This window comes from Eriocheir sinensis, chromosome 51 (assembly GCF_024679095.1).
Source record: "Eriocheir sinensis breed Jianghai 21 chromosome 51, ASM2467909v1, whole genome shotgun sequence".
NCBI lineage: Eukaryota > Metazoa > Arthropoda > Malacostraca > Decapoda > Varunidae > Eriocheir > Eriocheir sinensis.
In genome coordinates this window covers 9,626,925-9,648,185 of record NC_066559.1, presented here as the reverse complement: position 1 = coordinate 9,648,185, position 21,261 = coordinate 9,626,925, and the positions used below count along the sequence as shown (strand labels likewise).

The window sequence follows — 21,261 nt, the reverse complement described above, 5'->3', positions numbered from 1 at the left end:
TCAGCCTCTTATAAATACCGACTTCCGACCCAAAAACTGTCTCCTAGTACCCAGTAGCGAGATTTATTTGTATTTATCGTTAAAATAGTAAATTCTTGATGTTTCTTGGCTATATTTATGCGTCAGAAACCGGTAAACACTAAATACTATGCTCTGAGTACGACAATCTGGCAACGGTGGGAAGGCCAGATTGTCGTACTCAGCCGCTCATATTTCCCGACTTTCTACCACAAAACTGTCTTCTGGGCTCTGATAACAAACTTCACTTATAGTTATCGTTAAAAGAGTTAGATCCTGATGTTTCTTGGCAATAGTTAGGCGTTAAAAACCAAGTAAATATTATGCTCTGAGTACGATAATCTGGTAACGGTGGGAAGGCCAGATTGTCGTACTCAGCCGCTCATATTTCCCGACTTTCTACCACAAAACTGTCTTCTGGGCTCTGATAACAAACTTCACTTATAGTTATCGTTAAAAGAGTTAGATCCTGATGTTTCTTGGCAATAGTTAGGCGTTAAAAACCGGTATATACTTAACTATCAATCAAGCTCTGAGTACGATAATCTGGCAACGGTGGGAAGGAAGGAAGGAGAAGGCAGCCAGACGGACGGCCCTCAACATGTCTGACCCAAGAAGCCCCGAGGCCATCCGGGAGCGGGCGGCCCTCAAGGTAGCGATGAAGCGGGAGTTCCAGAAGCAAGTCCACAACCCGCACCGCCACGGCTCAGGAGAGGCTGGATACTTGGTGAGTCGAGGAGGAGGAGAGGGCCGGGCCGGGGCTCTCTGGCACTGTGGCACTCACCGTCCTGCGCTTCGGTCTTTTTTGGGTATATTTTTAATCATTTCAGCGCCCAAGTACACATATTTTACTAGGGGAGCGTGGGGGCAGGGAGGAGGAGGGGAGGGCCAGGCCGGGGCACTGTGCCACTCACCGTCCTTCTTTCTGCCTCGGTCTTTTTTGGGTTATATCCTAAAGCATTTCGTCGCCTAAGGCAACATATTTGACAAGGCTTTCATAGGCATTTCCAGGGGTAGTTTAATGACCCTGGTGGTATTTTGTCCCTTCTGTACCGTGAACTTAAGGCAACATATTTGACAAGGCTTTCATAGGCATTTCCAGGGGTAGTTTAATGACCCTGGTGGTAGTTTGTCCCTTCCTCTGTATCGTGAACCTAAGGCAACATATTTGACAAGGCTTGACTAGGCATATTGGGCATTTCCAGGAGTAGTTTAATGACCCTGGTGGTAGTTTGACCCTTCTTCTGTACCATGAACCTAAAGAAACACATATTTGACAAGGCTTTCATAGGCATTTTGGGCATTTCCAGGAGTAGTTAATGACCCTGGTGGTAGTTTGTCCCTTCCTCTGTACCGTGAATCTAAGGAAACATATTTGACAAGGCTTTCATAGGCATTTCCAGGGGTAGTTTAATGACCCTGGTGGTAGTTTGTCCCTTCCTCTACCGTGAACCTAAGGCAACATATTTGACAAGGCTTTCATAGGCATTTTGGGCATTTCCAGGGGTAGTTTAATGACCCTGGTGGTAGTTTGTCCCTTCCTCTGTACCGTGAATCTAAGGAAACATATTTGACAAGGCTTTCATAGGCATTTCCAGGGGTAGTTTAATGACCCTGGTGGTAGTTTGTCCCTTCCTCTGTACCGTGAACCTAAGGAAACATATTTGACAAGGCTTTCATAGGCATTTCCAGGGGTAGTTTAATGAACCTGGTGGTATTTTGTCCCTTCCTCTGTACCGTGAACCTAAGGAAACATATTTGACAAGGCTTTCATAGGCGTTTTAGGCATTTCCAGGAGTAGTTGATGACCGTGGTGGTATTTTGTCCCTTCCTCTGTACTGTGAACCTAAGGAAAACACTCATTACTGTTATTTTTGTTATAATTATAATTTCCTTCACTAATCCTGAGGGCAAGAGAGAGAGAGAGAGAGAGAGAGAGAATCGTCATCACTTAGATTAGCCATAAGTAAACTAATAGCGTTTTCCTCCCCTCACCCTTTCCCTCCTCCTCCCTGCACAGTTTGACCCGGCCGTCCAGCGCTTCATGTCCATGCGGGCGACGCAGTACGACTTCTTCCGCCCCACCCCCAAGGCCTCCCTGCTGGGCTTCCTAGCAATAGTCGTCCCCATCGCCAGCTATGCTTGGCTCCTCAAGAGAGACAAGGTTAGTAAATATATGTCTTCATTTCCTCTTTTTTGTTTTAATTTATTGTTTTAGTTTCCCTTTATGGGGTTGGACGGGCTTTGAATCTCTCCCACTCGATGATCATGTACCCTCTCCTCCCTGATTATAGGTTCATAGCCGTCCTGTTTTCTCTTTTTTTACAAGAAATTATAATTTAAAAGTTGGGAGTACAGGTAACTCTCGATTTACGCGAGTTTGGTTTATGCGTTTTTTAAATAACGCTGGGCCCAAAATCCAAAGAAATGTTTGATTTACACATTTTTTCACTTATACGCGATATTTTATGGATTGGCCACCAGATGTCTCATGCAACTGGACTCACACAGCGCCGCGGCCACACAGCTGAGCTCACTTCTTCCCACGCGCCACTTGAACAACAATACAATACCCACGCTGCCACGCTACTCAACAATAGGGGTGGGCAGGTACCAGGTACCAGTACCAGTACTAACGGTACCAGCTATATGGTACGGTACCGGTACCAGACTGCTCGGTACTGGTACCAATACTAGCCAGTCGCTCATGGTGTCCCTCATTTCTTCTTTACACGAGTGAGGCTGAGACTGAGTGCCTGAGTGGATATCTCGGCAATATGGATATTCTCTCTCTCTCTCTCTCACACACCGCCACTTGAACAACAATACAGTACCCACGCTGCCACGCTACTCAACAATAGGGGTAGGCAGGTACTGGTACCGGTACCAGCTATACGGTACGGTACCGGTACCAGACTGCTCGGTACCGATACAAAGGCAACCCCACGCCCACTACTGGACTGAACTGGACTGGATACTAGCCAGTCGCTCATGATGTCCCTCATTTCTTCCTCACACGAGTGAGGCTAAGACTGAGTGTCTGAGTGGATATCTCGGTGATATGGATACTCTCTCTCTCTCTCTCTCTCTCTCCACTGAATGAAGTGAATATTTATTTTTCGATACAAATCTACCTCTTGTTTGATTTACATTGTTTTTGATTTACGCGGCCTCTTCAAGGACACAATACTCGCGTAAATCGAGAGTTACCTGTAGTAGGCTAATATTGAAGAGGGGGGTATCCGGTTGACTTGGAGTTGAACTTTGGGGTATCGAGGTTGAAAAACTTAAGAACCACTGCTCTAGAAAGACAAGGCTAGTGAACATATTGTTTTAAAGCTTATCAGGAGCCACGGTTAGTTTATTTGTACTGTTACAAAGCCTCTTAGGATCTCATATGTACTTCAGAGTAAGTTTTTTATCCCTGGCTATGGGTGGGTCCTCAAAAGAGATACAAGGTTGGTTACTTTATAGACTGCTTTAACCCAGTAGCTGCTGGGATAAATTTTTTTAATGGTCCCTCTAAGCAAGAAAAATGACAAAAAATCATCACACGCAAACCATTTCATAATATATATCAAAGCATTTGTGATCAGTTTATGTATCATCGATTTTGGGGGGTTTATATCATAGCAAAAATTTGGCCCGGTGCTGTACATGGTAAAGCCACAAATTTGACCTGTTGCTGGCACCAGGTTAAAGCCTATTGGGATTTTCTGTTTTAAAATGATTGGGTTTTAAAGCATAATGACAATAGTTTTAATTACATTCAAAGAAATACAAACATTTATTTCCTTTTGTACATATCCATACTTACATTTGGAGTCATTTGGAGAGGTGTATTGATACTCCCCTCTCTCTTGAGTGTTGAAATTGCAGAGTTACACATCAATGTTTATATCCTTTCTCTTTCAGGACCAGTTTGAGGCAAAGTGCAGGTCGGGACAAATATCGTACGCTGACAGGAACTACAAATTCTACTAAATGAATGCCTTAGGTGACTTTGTTAATAGTGCATAGTTTGTAATTTCAGATTCCCTGGTTTTAACACCTAAGCTGTACAGTCTGTATAATATTATTTAATAAATAAAAACTATATAAAGTGTTTTAGTTGAGGACCTTGTGAGGTGTACTGTATGTTTAGTACGTATATCCAATAATTTTATGTATGTTTCACTTCACAGGTAATTTATTTTATAGTATATTATGGATTACCAGATTTGTGAATGTATTTAACCCTTTGACCGTGGATTTCCTACAAGAAGACACACCAAGTTACAGGAATGGAACAAAAAGTGGCTGCTACAATTCACTGAAGAAAAATGTAGTCATGCACCTTGGGAGGGGATATCCAGCACACCAATACCACATGGGAAACACCCCTCTATCTACCACAGAGGCAGAGAAAGACCTGGGAGTGTATGTTACCAGGCTACCAGTGAAGCCAAATCCATGCCAATTGCAGCAGACAGGTTAATAGTTATAATGAAGTGGAAGTTCTATGAACACACAGTTTATGATTAAGACTACTAATGTATTCAGACTACAAAACTAATTTTTACTTGGGCACAAAAAACAGGGCACCTAAATACTTACTGTTGATATTCAGTAGCTGTGAACATATGTTGGGAAGTTTAGCTGATTTTTGTCATCATCATCATCATTTCATCTTTGACGCCTGCTCCTAGGAGCTCCCACCAGGGGATGGCCACGGCAGAAAAGTTTTCAACTTTCTCTATTCAGACACTCCCTCCTTGCCTGCTCAAAGTTTCTCAAAGATCTTTTCCCCCCTCTCTCTAACATACTCCCGCACCCTATCTCTCCATTTCACTGGAGGTCGTCCTCTAGCATTCCTTCCCTCTATTCCACTCACACCCTTCTGGTCATCTTACTCTCCTCCATTCGCTCCATGTGGCCAAACCACTTTAAAGTCTGTCGCTTCACTTCTTCCACCACTCCACACTTCTTCCCTTCACCCATGTGACACATTCCAAAATGCTCGTACACACTTTCATTACTCATTCCATCCATTCTACTCACACCACAAGCACTCCTCAAATAACTCAATTCCACTGCCTGAACTCTAGACCGCTGATTTTTGTCTCTTCTGAAATGTGTGTAGTCTTATAGCATAAGAATCATGTGGTGTTGATAAGCTTAACCTGTCTGCTGCAATTGGCACAGATTTGGCCTTCACTGGTAGCCTGGTAACATATACTCCTAGGTCTTTCTCTGCCTCTGTGGTGGATAGTGGAGTGTTCCCATGTGATTGGTATGCTGGATTTCCCCTCCCAAGCTGCATAACTGTACATTTTTCTTCACTGAATTGTAGCAGCCACTTTTTGTTCCACTCCTGTAGCTTGGTGATGTCTTTTTGTAGGAAATCCACAGTCAAGGGGTTAAAGCAAATATCAATTGTCTTATATTTTTTGTATCCATGTCTGCTCATTGAGGGGACTCTGGTTGGGCCTACATCATAATATTTCCCTCTATACCCTTTCATGGATCTCAATAGTAATAATAATGATGATAATATTAGCAGTTCATGTTCTTCTAATGTATTCTATGTGCAGTACCATGACCAAACTTATTTACATTGGATAGATTCTTCAGTAGCTGATGAGAAGGCAGACGTCCATTGGTACAACATTAAAATTATGTTTAAGTATAATTAGGTAATGGGGTTTAAGATGCAGAATATGCAATAACTGTAACCCAATGTATATTATTATTATTAGTAGTAGTAGTAGTAGTGGTAGTTGTAGTAGTAGCAGTAGTAGTAATAGTAGTAGTAGTAGTAATTAATAGTAGCAGTAGTAGTAGCAGTAGTAGTAATAGTAGTAGTAGTAATAGTAGCAGTAGTAATAGTAGTAGTAGTAATAGTAGCAGTAGTGGTAGTAGCAGTAGTAGTAGTGTTAGAATCCATGAAGGGGCATAAAAGAAACATATAGAGACCCAGAGACCAGTTCCCTCAATGAGTAGAAATGGCCATGAAAACTGAGAGACCATCCGTGACAGTTATATTTAAAGAGATGAATAAGAAACGGGAGGACAATAACAGGTAATTAACTGATGCAGGATGAGAGGTGAATAAAGAGATTGAAAGAACAGGGAGGGACCGGAATTATAGTGCTGCTGGTATTGTTTGACGAGAGGAAACAAAACAAAAAAATGCTGGAAGAGATTTGGAGAATAGTAATGATATGATAATAATCTTATATTGATTGATTGATTAGATAGTTTATTTTTTAAGGTATACAACGAAGGCGAAGGGAGGAACATATATTATGCTATCCCAACCCGAGGCAGGACATATATAGCTAGTGTGATTGTACAACTATATATATTTTTTTATAGTAATACGTGTGTAGGATATGTGGCATACAGTTTATACTAAGGTGTAGAGAATGATATAGAGTTTGTTGATTGATTGAGTTGTTGATTTCTTTCCATTAATAGGTACAAGAGCAGCTGACATGAATTAAAGGCCTAACTAAAGGGGCCATCAGAGAGAGAGAGATGATCGAAGGAAGATAATGGAGAAAAAATGGATTAAAGTAAGAAAAGGGACTGCAGTGGCGTAACACCCATAGTACTCAATAAAACGTAAAATAATGACATAAAAAGCATCAGAATCAAATAAACGCCTAAATATGAGGTAATAGCCGAATCCAAATACACTAACAGAATAAAAAGTAAATTTCCGGCAGTAGTGAAGGCGTAGTATATTGTTATGAAAAGCAGGAAAATGTAAAAATAAAGAAAAAAAAGCATAAAAATAAATAACAGAGGAAGAAAATGAGATAAAAGTCGAATTAAACCATGGTATCAGGCTAAAAAGTAAATTTGTTCGTTAGTGAAGGCGCCTTGTTTTGGTCCGGGCCGCGGCGACACACGTGGACGAGGCGGCGGCGGCGAGGGACGATGAGCGCTGCAGTGATGAGTGCCAAGCGGAAACACGACGCCATAGCCTCCGCCACACGCTCAGTCTTCGAGGAGGATGCGGGGCAGGTGAGGAGAGGAGGGAGTGGAGGCAGAGGCGTGGAATAAAGGCAGCAGCAGGTGGAGGGAAGGGCCGCAGCGGGTCGGTCTTGAGCAGGAGGAGGGTCGCCAGTGTTTCCCTCCGCCACACGTCTGGTCTTCAGGGAGGGTGTATGGAGTGAAGGGACTTGGACCAGGGGAGGGAGGTAATAAGGCTCAGACGACGCCCTAATGTTTTGCCGGTATTTATTATTTTTTTTTCATCGTCAGTTCCATCTTTTTCTGTTTTCGCCAAGTTGTTATTTGGGTACAGACTCGTTTTATCAACGTTGCTCAAACTTGGACAAGAACATTTTAATTCTGTATGTTTTTTGATGTTGCTCATCATGGAGATAGTATTTTTCTCCGGAAATCACTAAATGATTGACTTTTCAATGTCTTGTGGACTCACCACCACAACCGCAAAATAGCTCGCAGAGAGGTTCAACTTGGGGAACCCGTGGGAAATCGGGGGTTTAGGGTGGGGGACCATAGTTAAACTACTCCAACTGAACTTTACATAACCTAACCTCTAACAGGGGGTGTTTCACCCCCTGCGAGGAGGCATTTCTCGCAACACTGGCTGGACCATTGCTGCGGCTGCCACCAGAGGAGGTTACGCTTTCATGAAAAAAAAAAAAATAATCCTTGAATTTGATTTAAAAAGCATTTCTATGATCGTTGAATGTTTGTAGAAAAGATATATGAAGAGCTAGTGATGTTTCATGAGGTAGGTAATGAAATACTGGCACGTTGATAAAACGAATCTTAACTTATTTGTACTGTTATTTTCTTGTCGGTTAATTTTTGTAGTTTTTGCCAGTTAAGTTTCTTGGCAAATGTGTCGTTTGTTGCCTCATTATTATTGTTGTCCAGTAGTTGCTCTGGAAACGTATTTTTGTCAGCAGTCATTTTTTTAGTTTTGTTAAGTTTGTGTTCATGTCCTGTAACCCTCATCATCTTTGTCAAGGGGAGGCAGGAGGTCAGGGTGCAGCAGTAAAACATCTTCTTTTGACCTGTAATGCTTTGTACCTATCGCTTCTTAGGTCCTCCTCCTCTCGGTCCTCTCAGTTCTGTTTGTTCACACACTTGGCTTTTCAATGGTACAGTAATATAACTTAACTCTCCTCACTGCAATACACTATCGCACTATACTTAGGGAAGCAAGTTAATGCGGCTGCGAGTCACTCCGGTCCCCATGGTCCCCCTCCTGTGTCACACCAGCTGCCTTGGACCCCCTGTAATGGCCCAAAATGACGGCATGACACACTCACCCAATTTTCGTATTAAATGTGGTTTAAAGTTTTCATTTACAAAATCATAAGTTGAAATGTTGTTGTAAATTACACCCCATCAACAAATCAAACAATGGGTCCAGTGAGGCAGGAAGGAGAAACTTAATCACCAGAAAATGGCTACAAAACCATTTCAGTGAACTTGGCAATTATTTACTAGTGTGGTGGCTATAAGCTACTGTCCTTGGGGCGATGGGTAAGTACTTTGCAGCGATAGGTTACTCTTTTAGCAGCAAATTAGGTAGGTATGTAAAATATTTTGGCCACAAACTGTAAAGTCAGTGTTGGGAAGCTCTGTAACTTTCTTTATTTTCAGCCAAGTTTTTTGGGAAACCTCAATGGTGATGATGCCGGAGATTCATCTGACCCCGACGACAGTGACATAGAAGATGATAGTGAGGAGGAGGATGAGGGGAATGACAGCGGTGAGGCAGACAGTCTTGATGAAGAGGGAGAGGACGAAGAAGAGGAAGATGAAGATGAGGAGGGTGTTGAGAGTGCCAGTGATGAGGAGGAGGAGGAGGATGACTTCTTTGCTGATGAGGAAGAGGATGATGATGATGAAACCAGTAACAAAAATAAAAGTAAAAAAGAAATAAAAGGTAAAACAGCAGCTGAGGTCAAAGCAGACAGGGACAGTGGCATAGATGACCTTCCACAAACTAAAACGAAGGTGACAAAAGTAAAGAACAAAACCACTAATGACAAACGTAAACAGACCAGCACTAAGGGAAAAGATACGAGCAGTACCGACAAAGACCAAAGCAGTATTACCACACCCTCGCCCAGCATTGCCGCACCCCCAAGCATTGCTCCGGCCCCATCCTCCTCCAGTGTGCCAGATGAGTATGCAGAAGACTCGTCGGATGAAGAAGATCTGCGCAACACAATAGGTAAGTCGGGTTTATGTTAGCGAGGGAAAAGTTCATATTTATATTATTTATTTATTTATTTATTTATTTTTTACAGTAAATGAAACTGCTCAAGTGTACTTTTTTTCAGTAAAGGAAACATGAATGCTTTGTTTTGATGCAGAAACTTCCCATATGTTTTGTGTTTCTCATTGCCATACCTTTAGTGACCCCCATAGCCATACTTTTTGTGTGTCTGGGTTTATGCCATGGTTTATTTATGCAAGAGGAGGAAAAAGTACTGTCATTGATGTTTTGTGTTGATGCAGAAAAACTCCATACCTTTTGAATATCTTTTCCTCTTCTATTTTTTCTACTGCTTCTTCTTCATCTACTACTTATTTTCTTCTTTTTCTTCTACTTTTTCTACTTCTTTTCTTTTTCTCTATTACCGTATCTTTTGTGTCCTCCATTGGCATAGCTACCTTCTGTGTTTCCAATTACCATTCCATTTGTGTTCCCCATTACCAAACCCTTTGTGTTTTCCATTACCATATATACCTTTTGTTCTCTCTTACCATGCAACACCTCCCCCCAACAGGCAACGTTCCCATCAAGTGGTACGACGAATACCCACACATCGGCTATGACCTCGACGGGAAGCAGATCGTCAAACCCAAGCGAGGTGACACTCTGGACAACTTCCTCAACAAGATGGAAAACCCAGACTTCAAGTGAGTTAGGGAGACTGCAGGGGAGAGTTCTCGGCCTTCTAGTGGTTAGCGTGCCTAGCTACGAATCTGCTGGCCCAGGTTCAAATACCAGCCCGGGGAGTCGGCGTACAGTTCACCCTGATCTTCGTCCTTTCTTTTTGGCTGGTTGATTAACGGGTACCTGGGGAAACCTAAGGAATATAAACTGTGGTAACCTGGATGTCACACTGGTCCTGTGTCCCGGGGTAATGAGTTCTCTCGCACCACAGGCTCCAGGGTCAGTGCAACAGAAATGAGCACTGAAGTAATGTGCAGGTATAGGATAGGCACCCAAGTTACATGTATTCTTGTGTTAATGTTGAAATGACATATGTGCAGCCACTTCACAATTGAGGACTCCATGGAAAAGGAAAACGTGCTCCGCGTCAATGAATACAATGGTAACTTATTTATATATACGATATACGAAAGCCTACCGGTGCTACAGGCTTTAACGTAAAAAAAAAAAAAAAAAAAAAAAATGTTATCCTTCTTCCAGCCGCACCGTTTTGGACAAGCAGACCGGGCAGGACGTGAGGCTGAGTGATGCCGACCTGGACATCGTGAACCGCATCATGACCCACAAAGTCCCTGATGGCAGCTACGACATGTACGCACCGTGGGTTGACCACTTCACACACGAGGTAATGGAGATGCCGCTCTCCGGCCGGCACGAGAGCAAGAAGTCCTTCATTCCCTCAAAGGTTAGCGTCTTTATCGTTGTTGTTGTTGTCTTCTTTCTTTTTCTCCTTCAACTTTTTCTGTTTGTTTTGTCTCCCTTTTCCAATTTTACTTTTCTTCTTTCATTCCCTCAAAGGTTAGCGTCTTTATCGTTGTTGTTGTTGTCTTCTTTCTTTTTCTCCTTCAACTTTTTCTGTTTGTTTTGTCTCCCTTTTCCAATTTTACTTTTCTTCTTCTTTCTTTTTCGTGGACTTCATTTTCTTTTTCCTTCTCTATTTTTCTACTTCTTCGTATTATTATTATTTACCTCTTTTTCTTTACATATCTTACTTCTTCTACTACTTCTTCATTATGATCATTATTATTATTACTGTTAATATTAATCTCAATGCACACCTCTGCAGAGCGAGGCGGCGTACGTGGCAAGGAGAGCAGAGCAGATCCGGCGTGGGCTGATCCAGTATACCCACAAGAAGGAGGAGAAGTACCGGTTCTACGACCTCTGGGCCAACGCCGACCGCCTCAGGGGCATCCACAACCACATGGCTGCCCCCAGACTCAAGCTACCGGGTGAGTCATGCAGCTCCATCCGCAATTGACCCTCTCTGTTGGGCCTATTGTTCTGTTTTCTCTATGGGAGCAGCACCTAGCAGGCATATTTTTCTTTTTCATTTATTTATTTATTTATTTATTTTTTTACCCTCAAGCTGCTTCCTCTACTATAAAAAAGGGAAATAGCCTAAATCAAGGTCAGGAGTTTTGGCTTCATAACGGCACTCCCTGAAATTGCCCTTCACTGCCTGGGTCTCATGTTGTTTTCCTCTCTTTCTGGAGTGCTTACAAGTGCTCTCAGGGTATAGAGTTATTCACGAGCATCAAGGGAAGCGTAAAACAGCAGTACACAAGTCCATACCATGTAATCTTTTTGGAGGGGGTGGTTGTCAACTTGTCACTTTGAGCCAGTTGGACAGTCTAACACAGAGTCAATGTAAACGCCCAGACTAATCCATATTCTCCATTTTTACTCAACACCAGAATCTAATGAAGAGATTTCCTGTGTGGTTTCCTAAAATCCTCCCTGCTCCCATTTTTATATCGGTCATTTTGGTTGTTTTATAAAGTCGGTGTCAGCGCCCAAAGCAAATCATATTCACCCTCCTTTTCATTTCCTTCATTTTCTTTCATTCCTTCCCTCCCTTTCCTTCCTTTTTTCTTTTCTTTATTTTTTTCCTTTTCATCCATTCCCCCCTCCCTTTCCTTTCCTTTCCATTCTCCTTTCCTTTAGTTTTTTCCTTCTCATCCATTCCCCCCTCCCTTTCCTTTCCTTTCTTCTTTCCTTTAGTTTTTTCCTTCTCATCCATTCCCCCCTCCCTTTCCTTTCCTTTCTTCTTTCCTTTAGTTTTTTCCTTCTCATCCATTCCCCCCTCCCTTTCCTTCCTTTCTTCTTTCCTTTATTTTTTCCTTCTTATCCATTCCCTCCTTTTCTTTCCTTCCTTCCTTCCCTTCCTCTCCCGACATTTCTACTCAATACCAGATACTATCAATGAGATTTCTTGTGTGGTTTCCAAAAATTTCCCCCTAATTTTTCTGTCAACGGCAATTACTGGAGCCACAATAGGGAACTTTCGTAGTATTTTGTGATAGGTCAGGGAGCTTACAAACTTGCTGCATTGGACTGTAAGAGTGGCCCTCCATGTCTAGCGGCTGAGTGACTTGAGTTTATTGTGTGTGACTCGACAGGGCACGGCCTCTCCTACAACCCGCCACAAGAGTACCTCCCCATCAACAGGAGTCGCTACAAGAGTATCCGCACGGTGCCCGGCTACCAGTTCTTTATCAAGGTGATTATTATCATTATTATTATTATTATCATCCACAATAGGACATCTAGGGAAAATAGAAAGTTGATGTACACCCAAACATAGTCTTAACCCGGTAGCTGCGGGGATCATGTTTCTTAAAGGCCCCTCTAAGCGAATTAATGTGAAAAAAATCATCACTCACACAAACCATTTCATAATATAAATCAACACATTTGTGATCAGTTTATGCATAATTTATTTTGGGGGGTTTATATCATGGCAAAAATTTGGCCTGTTGCTGGTATACGGTAAAGCCACAAATTTGGCCCGTTGCTGCTACACGGTAAAGCCACAAATTTGGCCTGTTGTGGGTACACGGTAAAGCCACAAATTTGGCCTGTTGCTGCTACCGGGTTAATACGCAGATGTGGATATGAAATCTAAAAAGAGAGTGACAGTAAACTAAAAAGAATGAAAAAGTAGGGGATGGGTTTGTAGTGACCCATGAGTGTATGTGTTTACTACAGGAATAAGACAGTGACAGTAAACCAAGAAAAAAATTTAAAAAGGTGGGGATAGGTTTGTAGAGATTCATGAGTGTATTTACTACAGGTGTAAGTTGTGCACAGATTGATAAATGCAGATCACTTAAGTTTCCATGTTTTATCATCCTTTTTTTCATTTGTTTTATTCCTGCCATAAGTTTCTGGATTCCTCATTGTTCTGTTCAATATATTTTTTTAATTAAGACTTCTGTGCAGTATGATGTGCTATTTTTTTTTACCCATTCAGTTGCAGTTATATAGTTTGAGCAAGTTACATGTTCATTTATCACACATTATTAATACAAAGCCTCTAACACTTGCAGGAGAGGTTCGAGAGATGTCTGGACCTGTATATTGCTCCACGGAAGAGGGTGATGCGGGTGAAGGCAGAGTCCAAGGTGAGGCGGGGGTGTACGCAGCTGTCTGTCTGGTGGCCGTGTGAAGTGTGTGTGTGTGGGAGGAGGCTGGGAGGTTTGAAAGGTGTCTGGATTTGTACATTGCCCTGCAGAAGAGAGTGATGCGGGTGGAGGCGGAGTCCAAGGTGAGGCGGGGGTGTACGCAGCTGTCTGTCTGGTGGCCGTGTGGTGTGGGGGGAGGCTGGAAGGTTGAGGTTGTCCTTCTCAGATATTTCCACCTTTGCACATATTTTCAGTGGTGCACTTACATGGTTTTAGATATTGTATGCTTACTTGCTTAGAATTATAAAAATGCAAAATGTAACATAATGCATTTATCTCCAGTGATGTGAGCTAAAGTAGAAGTAGATGCATTTAAATTCGGTGTTTCACTGAAGGATAGAAGAGATGTGCATTGTGTTAATGTTTTTCAATGGCTCTCAGGATAGTTTTTTTCTCCTTGTGATTGATCTGATGATGGGTATTATAGTAAAATTAATTATTTTAGTATAATTATTATAGTTTAGTTAACTTCATCAGCTGGTGCCCTGTATTGTTTTGTTGTTATGAAAAAATGTGTGTATATTCATAGTGCTGGTAGGCTCTTGAAGGACACAGGGAGGTGGCTCCAGTCCATTAGTGGCATAGACAAATTTATTACAATGAAGAAATTCATGGTCCTCTAAACCCTTTTCAGGACCTCATCCCAGTGCTGCCGAAGCCCCAGGACCTGCGGCCGTTCCCCACCATGATGGGCCTCATTTTCAAGGGCCACCGCTCCATCATCAGGTCCATCTCAGTTCACCCGCTGGGCAAGTACCTCGCGTCAGGCTCAGACGACCACACAGTCAAAAGTGAGTGGCATGGAAGTTTGTTGTTTAATCCGTCCGCTGCGATTGGTGCGGATCTGGCTTTCACAGGTAGCCTGGTAACATATACTCCCAGGTCTTTCTCTGCCTCTGTGGTGGATAGTGGAGTGTTTCTCATGTGGTATTGGTATGCTGGATTTACCCTCCCAAGGGGCATGACTACATTTTTCTTCATTGAATTGTAGCAGCCACTTTTTGTTCCATTCCTGTAGCTTGGTGATGTCTTCTTGTAGGAAATCCACAGTCAAGTGGTTAACCTATTAACCGCGGGTGATGGGACGCCCCACACCCTCCAGGAACCCCGGGTGGTGGTTAAGACATTTATTTCTGGGAGGCAAATATTGATCACATGCTATCTGGCAACTCTCCCTTGTCACCCCATAGCCAAAGATGGTTACCTTTCAGCTTTGTCATGGAGGGATGTACATATTCTCAAGTGCCTGTGTTTGCTTCAAAAACATGTGAATATGTCTATGATGAATAAATAATAACTGGATTAATAGCCCATGTACTGTGTGAAGTTTAATAATAATATATAGAGCATTGTGCAGGTTGTGTGTGGGGTAGCCATAGCCAGTCTAACAAAAAGAAAATCAAAGTATTATCTATGCATGTTGGGTTACTTGATTCTGTATCACCATTCGTTTCTATGTTGCTAGATAATTGTGTAAAATGATTTTACTAGCTAGTGATTATTGATAGGAAGTTTTATCGAGCATGTTGTTGGTTACTAATTTAAATACTTATGGAATTAAATTTGCCAAACCTATTTTCAGTCTGGGAGATCAGCACCGGCCGTTGTCTGCGCAGTTTTGATATTGAGGCAGCCGTTAAGTGGGTGGCGTGGAACCCCTCCAGCAAGCTGTTCCTGCTCGCCGTGGTGATTGAGAACAAGGTGATCTTCCTCAACCCGGAGACCTACCTGACGGACAAGCTGGTGGTGCAGCAGACCAACGCCGTCTTCAGGGAGGAGCCGGAGCAGGGAGACTATGTCCGTAAGTCACTCGTCACCTCAGTGTGTTTTGTATGATCCGGGGTTGTAGTGGGAAGTGCGGAGGGACGCATGTTTTGTCATCAGGTTCAAAGCAGTAGTCAACACCCATCTGCTAACTCATTAGGTATTGTTTTTGTCCTCCCCTTTTTATTCTTCTTGCTCTACTGCCACGGTCTTATTTTTCATATCCAAGACTATTGATTGAAGGGACTAAGGGTCTATATAATTTTTTAAGTTTCCCTTGACGTCCTTTCATAGGTCTCAATAATAATGTTTTAGGGTTCCTCATGCTATACTATATACACTTGCTGACAAAAGTACTGATCTATCCTACTCTTTGAATGTGATTAGGTAGATCTTTTCTGCATACCAAGTTTCCTCTCCTCCTTAGTCATTTCACCCCTCACTCACTCCCTCACTGTCCACCATGTGACTTGCTCTATGGAAAGGACCTCTCGAGACACAGCCTACAGTAAAATGTAGGCTGATACTTTTAGTTAGGTTGAGTTAGGCCAGACAGTGTAGGAAAAGAAAAAAACACTGGCATTATTTTTGAATTTTTTTATATAACACACGAATTTATTTGTCATAAGTTTGGCTCGACCTGTTCCAACTCACTATGCCTGACTTGAAGTTTGTGTATCCCTGAGATGTAGGGATTAACTCTTCATGTCTCCTTAGTATAGTTGAAATGTTGGGATTAACTATTCATGTCCCCTTATAGTCAATCCAGGAGGAACTAGCGGATTGGGGGGTGAGCGGTGCGGGTCAGCCCCGCCCCGCACCGCACCTTGCCACACACTCTCAACACTTCTCGCTTCCTCTCATATGTCAGCTATTTACTACCTTTATATGAATTTAATTAAATAATTGGATAATCCAATAAGGTCATATAGCGTTAAGATTGTTTCGTTTTTAAGATAACAAATATTTTGTATATTTGTATAAATACCATGACACTTGACAGCGTTGTATTCCAACGGTGAGACAGGTCCCGCACCCCACTCTTCAGCAGGGTCAGAGTGAAACTGAACCATGAACCTGTATTTGACACCACTCATCAGTCTTTGCCAGGTGAAAGAGTAGTTATTGTGGGCTAAACTACATCTGGTAGCACTGTTTGTTGCCAGATCCCTGCCTGTGGTTTTCCCGCTTCTGACGTCATCAACCCTCATTCTCACTACCTATTGTGATCTGGTATCACTGTTTGCCCGTCGAGCATGCTCGATAGTGTGGACACGGCTTTAGTATAGTCGAGATGTAGGGATTAACCATTCATGTCTCCTTAGTATAGTTGAGATGTAGGGATTAACTATTTGTGTCTCCTTAGTATAGTGTGTGTTGTAAGAGGTGAGAAGGAATGTAGCCTCTTGTGTTGCAGGTAAAGGGCTGCCTCCCCTCATCAGTTGACTCTAGAACACTCATCAAAATGGTCACATCGCTTTTGATCGCTGTTTTTCTCTTTGAACGTAACACGTTCATTGAGCCTGACTGTTTCATTCCTAGACATACATGATCATAGCTTGCTTAATTCTTTGTTCAGTGGGCTTTGCTGTCTACTCTACTTTGCCCAAGAGCGGCTTCCTTTACTGCAAAAAAAACCTCTCAAATCGCTGCCTGTTTCCAGAGCCGGAGCGTGTGCGGACGGCTGTGACATGGAGGAAGCCCACCCCAGACGAGTGGGCCAAGGGCTACCGGATCGTGTTGGAGCACTTCAGGATGGTCAAACAGGTACACACACAACTTTATGATCATTCTCTACAATAGGATAGTCTTGGAGCACTTCAGGATAGTCAAACACGTACACACACAACCTTATGATCATTCTCTACAATAGGATAGTCTTGGAGCACTTCAGGATAGTCAAACACGTACACACACAACCTTATGATCATTCTCTTCAATAGGATAGTCTTGGAGCACTTCAGGATGGTCAAACAGGTACACACACAACCTTATGATCATTCTCTACAATAGGATAGTCTTGGAGCACTTCAGGATGGTCAAACAGGTACACACACAACTTTATGATCATTCTCTACAATAGGATAGTCTTGGAGCACTTCAGGATGGTCAAACACATACACACACAACCTTATGATCATTCTCTACAATACCACCAAACATTCAAGGGTCCAAGATGAGAAGGATCAACCCAGCACAGTACTTCTAACGTTCTTGCTGGATCTTGTTTTATATGAACCAAGTACACAACCCCTTGATAATTCCCTATACCGCCACCCCAGCATTCAGCATCTCAAGAAGAAAAGGATCAACTATATGTGCTGCCTCTAATGTTTGTGCTGGGTCTTGGTGTTTACTGATATAATATTGTTTTTTCAGATTGTGTGGCATAAGCAAGGCGACTATTTTGCCACCATGATCCCGGAGGGCGACCACCGCTCCGTCATGATGCACCAGTTGAGTCGCTGGCGCTCACAGGTCCCCTTCAACAAGTGCAAGGGGAGGGTCCAGTGCATCGAGTTCCACCCTAAGTTCCCCTTCCTCTACGTGGCAGTAAGTGGACAGGGCATCATCACTGTCATTATCTGTAACAAAATTGCTAATGTTAGTGATGTCGGTTATTACAAGTGTTTGTGGTGTATAGAAATGAACACTTAAAGAAACCTCAATTTGTATAGCTAGTATAAGAATTGTATAAGTAAATGGTACAGTGTAAGTATAATATAAGTTTGAGTGTAAAAAATTTGATGTTATTCTAATAAGCCACGAACAACATAACAAGAATGCCTCCCCAGACTTTTTCTCTTGCATACACACACACACGAACACACAACATATGATCTACAAGAGCATTTCCTTGACTCGTGCCTCTCCCCAGACCCAGACCCACATCCGCGTGTACAACCTCCAGAAGCAGAGGATGCTGAAGAAGGTGCAGGCAAACAGCCGCTGGGTGTCCTCCATCGCCGTGCATCCAGGCGGAGAACACTTCCTCATTGGAGGATATGACCGCAAGCTGAACTGGTAAGGGAGCTCTTCCTCAGGGCACACCAAGGCCTACTTCATGTGTTGTCTTGACATATAAAATCTTTCCTTACTTAGGCATTACTCATAGAATCTTCTCTTTATTGTTATTATTATTACTTCCATAGGGCACACCAAGGACTGTTTTGATCTGTATATTATTGTCCCACTGAGGCATTATCATTATTATTACTACTATTCCAGGTTTGAGATGGAGTGCACCAGGACGCCACATGTGCTGAGGTTCCACAAGGCGGCGGTGCGAGGAGTGGCGTTCCACCGCAAGTACCCGCTGTTTGCCTCTGTGTCGGACGAGGGGAGGATCATCGTGTCTCATGGCATGGTGTACAAGTGAGTAGTTCAGTATGCCAGAAATTTTGGGGGGATGAGTGTTCATAGGGAGTGGCATATCTAAGGCCTCATTCCAGCCACAAGACTGACCACATTGAATGGTTCCCAGTTCTAGTGGATAACAATCTGGAACCATTCTCCAGAATTAAGTTTTGATACAGGGGGTCCTCGACTTACGACCGAGTTCTGTTCCTACATGACGTTGTTACCCAATTTTGTATGTAAGTTGAAACGCACCCTTTATTAAAAGGAGCTGTTAGCCCCAACACTCAATTCAAAGTGCCATAAGCACCTCAATCACTCACCTATACTTTTCTTCAAAGCACTGCCATCAGAAGAATCTAACTTATGCTTGGGAGACATAGTGAAGGCCAGAAGTCAATGGAAAAAGAACACAAACCAAGGAGAGTGACAAGCCAAAATGGCGCACAGTGGGAAATGAGTTTGCCTTCTTCCTCGGTCAAGCGCTGTGTGACGACGTATTCTTATGCCTCAGTCGTGAACTAGTTCATACATGACGTTCATAATTACAACGCAAATGTCACAAGTCAAAACAAGGATTTTTGAATAGTTTATGAGGGTTCCGTCGTAGGTCGAGGACCATGTAACCTGAGGACCCCTATACACACACTTTTCCCTAATAATTTGCTGCATTATTTCTTGTGAATCTTATCAAACTTGAGAATACTGAGGACAAATTTGAAAAAGTAAACCATTAATCCTTTCCATCCGTGACGCAGACGTCGGCGTCACAGTATGGAAAGGGTCAAGAGGAAATGGAAGAGGATTAATCCTCTTCTAAACCTCCTCTAAATTCCTCTTAATCCTCTTCCATTTCCTTTTAAGAGGTTTAGAAGAGGATTAAGAGGTTTAGAAAAGGACTAACCCTTTCCATAAGGTGACACTGACATCGGTGTTGCTGGAGTGAAGGGGTTAATATATATCAGGTGGGTCCCAAGCATGCTTTTATAATAAGCACCAACAACTGTAGTCCTTTCACGTCAGCAGGAGGGATCCCAGTAGTGTCTGGATCCCTAGCAGACAAGGATGTTTGATATCTGTGTTGCCCGGCACAATCGTGTAGATTCAGAAAATATTCATATTTGTCTAAAATATGACAGTACCATTGTAATCGAGGATTTTATGTACGAGAACATGCGTTTCATTGTTAGACTTTACTAATTGCTGAAAATATCAATAAGTAAAAGGTGGTATAAACATTAAATATTACTCCCAGAATTCTACTCACCATAATTACTTTGTTTTTACCCTATTGAGTTTTGAAAATAGTGTCTTAGTTGTACAATCATCGCCCAATCCAATGATTTCAACAGAGTTTTCCTATCTTGTGTAACAGGTGAGCTAAGTAAAGAAATATGAATATTTTCTGAACTTAAGCAAGTGTGCTGGGCAACAGCAATGCTTGACACCCTTCCCACCAACCACCAATCATTAGCATCCTTACTTACTTGACTTGGGGTCCCACACACAGTGATGGGCACCAGGGAACAACCCGCAGCTACAGCATACACCTGGCACTGCTAACCACTCTCACCTCCACAGTGACTGGCTGAAGGACCCATTCCTGGTGCCACTGAAGGAGCTCCGAGGACACTCCCACTTCGAGGACCTGTGTGTGCTGGACGTGGCTTGGCACCCCTACGAGCCCTTCCTCTTCACCTCAGGGGCTGACGCCACCATCCGCTTGTGGCACTGAGGAGGCCAGACAGTGCCCGCTGCATTGCCTGTGGGAAGAATGACATGGAAGTCTCTTGGTGTGTGGAGGCTGTGATGACTGTGGCTCCATAAGTACTGGCCTTGCTGAGTCGAGTGCGGTTCACACGGGCAAAGCTTCCTCGGTGTCGGTATCCATTTTCCGTTCAACTTTGGGCAGCAACATAGGGAAACTTTGCCCGTGTGAACCGCGCTTTAGGGTCAGAGAAGGGGGGAGGGAGGGAGGAAGTTGGGTTAGATAAAGTGAAAGAGGAGGAATGCCGTGTACAAAACAGTGAACATAGGCAATACATTGTGGATTTAATGGAAAGGGAAAAGGGGATTAAGAATGGGAAATAGAGAGGAAAAAAAGAGAAAGAAGGGGAAGGTAAATAGTAGGAAATAAAGAGGATAAGGAGGAGGAAGTGAGATGGGAAAAGGAGGAAAAGAGAAGGGAAAGAGACTTAGTAGGACATGAGAAGAGAGATGTCCTAGAGAAAGAAGAAGAGAGAGAGGGAAAAAGAGGAGAGGAAGAGGAAAAAGGGAGAAGAGACATACTATAGGAAGGGGAAAAAAAAGGAAAAGGATGGAACAGGAAAATGAGGTGTGTGAATATTCTTGTTAATAAATCCTTGCCAGCACTTCTAAACAATTCCATGATATACTTTCTCCCATAGTAATAACATGTCACTATACAGTATTTAAGACTTTGTTAATAAAAGGAATGAAAAGCTTTAGATGTTTGTGTAGTAAGAAGGTTCCCTCTTAAAACAGTGTAAAGGAAAGGTTAGATAAGGAAAAAAAGGAGGAGGAGAGAGAGAACGAAATGAAGAAAAGGGGGAGAAAAAGAAGTGAGAGAGAATGAAAATAAATGGGAGAAGGAAGACAAAATAACTGAAAAAGAAGAGGAGGGAGGTCAAGTGAAAGAAGGGGAGGGGGAGAAAGAAGAGGGATGGAGTCAGGGAGGAGGAAAAGAATACCTGGAAG

The 21,261-nt window shown here is 42.7% G+C and overlaps 2 protein-coding genes and 1 long non-coding RNA gene across 3 annotated transcripts; 2 read left to right on the top strand and 1 right to left on the bottom strand.

Annotated features, from left to right (window-relative positions):
* The first annotated feature begins 561 nt into the window (after nucleotides 1–561).
* LOC126982657 (NADH dehydrogenase [ubiquinone] 1 beta subcomplex subunit 4-like) lies at nucleotides 562–4,120 on the top strand. Its single transcript, XM_050834918.1, has 3 exons — nucleotides 562–745; nucleotides 2,039–2,182; nucleotides 3,934–4,120. The coding sequence occupies exons 1-3, from the start codon at nucleotides 620–622 to the stop codon at nucleotides 4,000–4,002; spliced, it is 339 nt and encodes a 112-aa protein (XP_050690875.1). The 5' UTR covers nucleotides 562–619; the 3' UTR covers nucleotides 4,003–4,120.
* A 2,743-nt stretch (nucleotides 4,121–6,863) lies between these two features.
* Nucleotides 6,864–21,007, top strand: LOC126982655 (ribosome biogenesis protein bop1-A-like). Its single transcript, XM_050834917.1, has 14 exons — nucleotides 6,864–7,029; nucleotides 8,650–9,226; nucleotides 9,786–9,918; nucleotides 10,436–10,640; nucleotides 11,022–11,187; nucleotides 12,358–12,458; nucleotides 13,288–13,362; nucleotides 14,057–14,213; nucleotides 15,005–15,223; nucleotides 16,850–16,953; nucleotides 17,566–17,739; nucleotides 18,065–18,210; nucleotides 18,415–18,561; nucleotides 20,125–21,007. The coding sequence occupies exons 1-14, from the start codon at nucleotides 6,943–6,945 to the stop codon at nucleotides 20,276–20,278; spliced, it is 2,445 nt and encodes an 814-aa protein (XP_050690874.1). The 5' UTR covers nucleotides 6,864–6,942; the 3' UTR covers nucleotides 20,279–21,007.
* On the bottom strand, nucleotides 16,961–17,558 carry LOC126982656 (uncharacterized). The gene is made up of 2 exons (XR_007735283.1): nucleotides 17,177–17,558; nucleotides 16,961–17,106 (listed from the first exon to the last, which is right to left on the bottom strand). It is a non-coding gene; the product is annotated as an uncharacterized LOC126982656 (long non-coding RNA).
* Nucleotides 21,008–21,261: the final 254 nt, after the last annotated feature.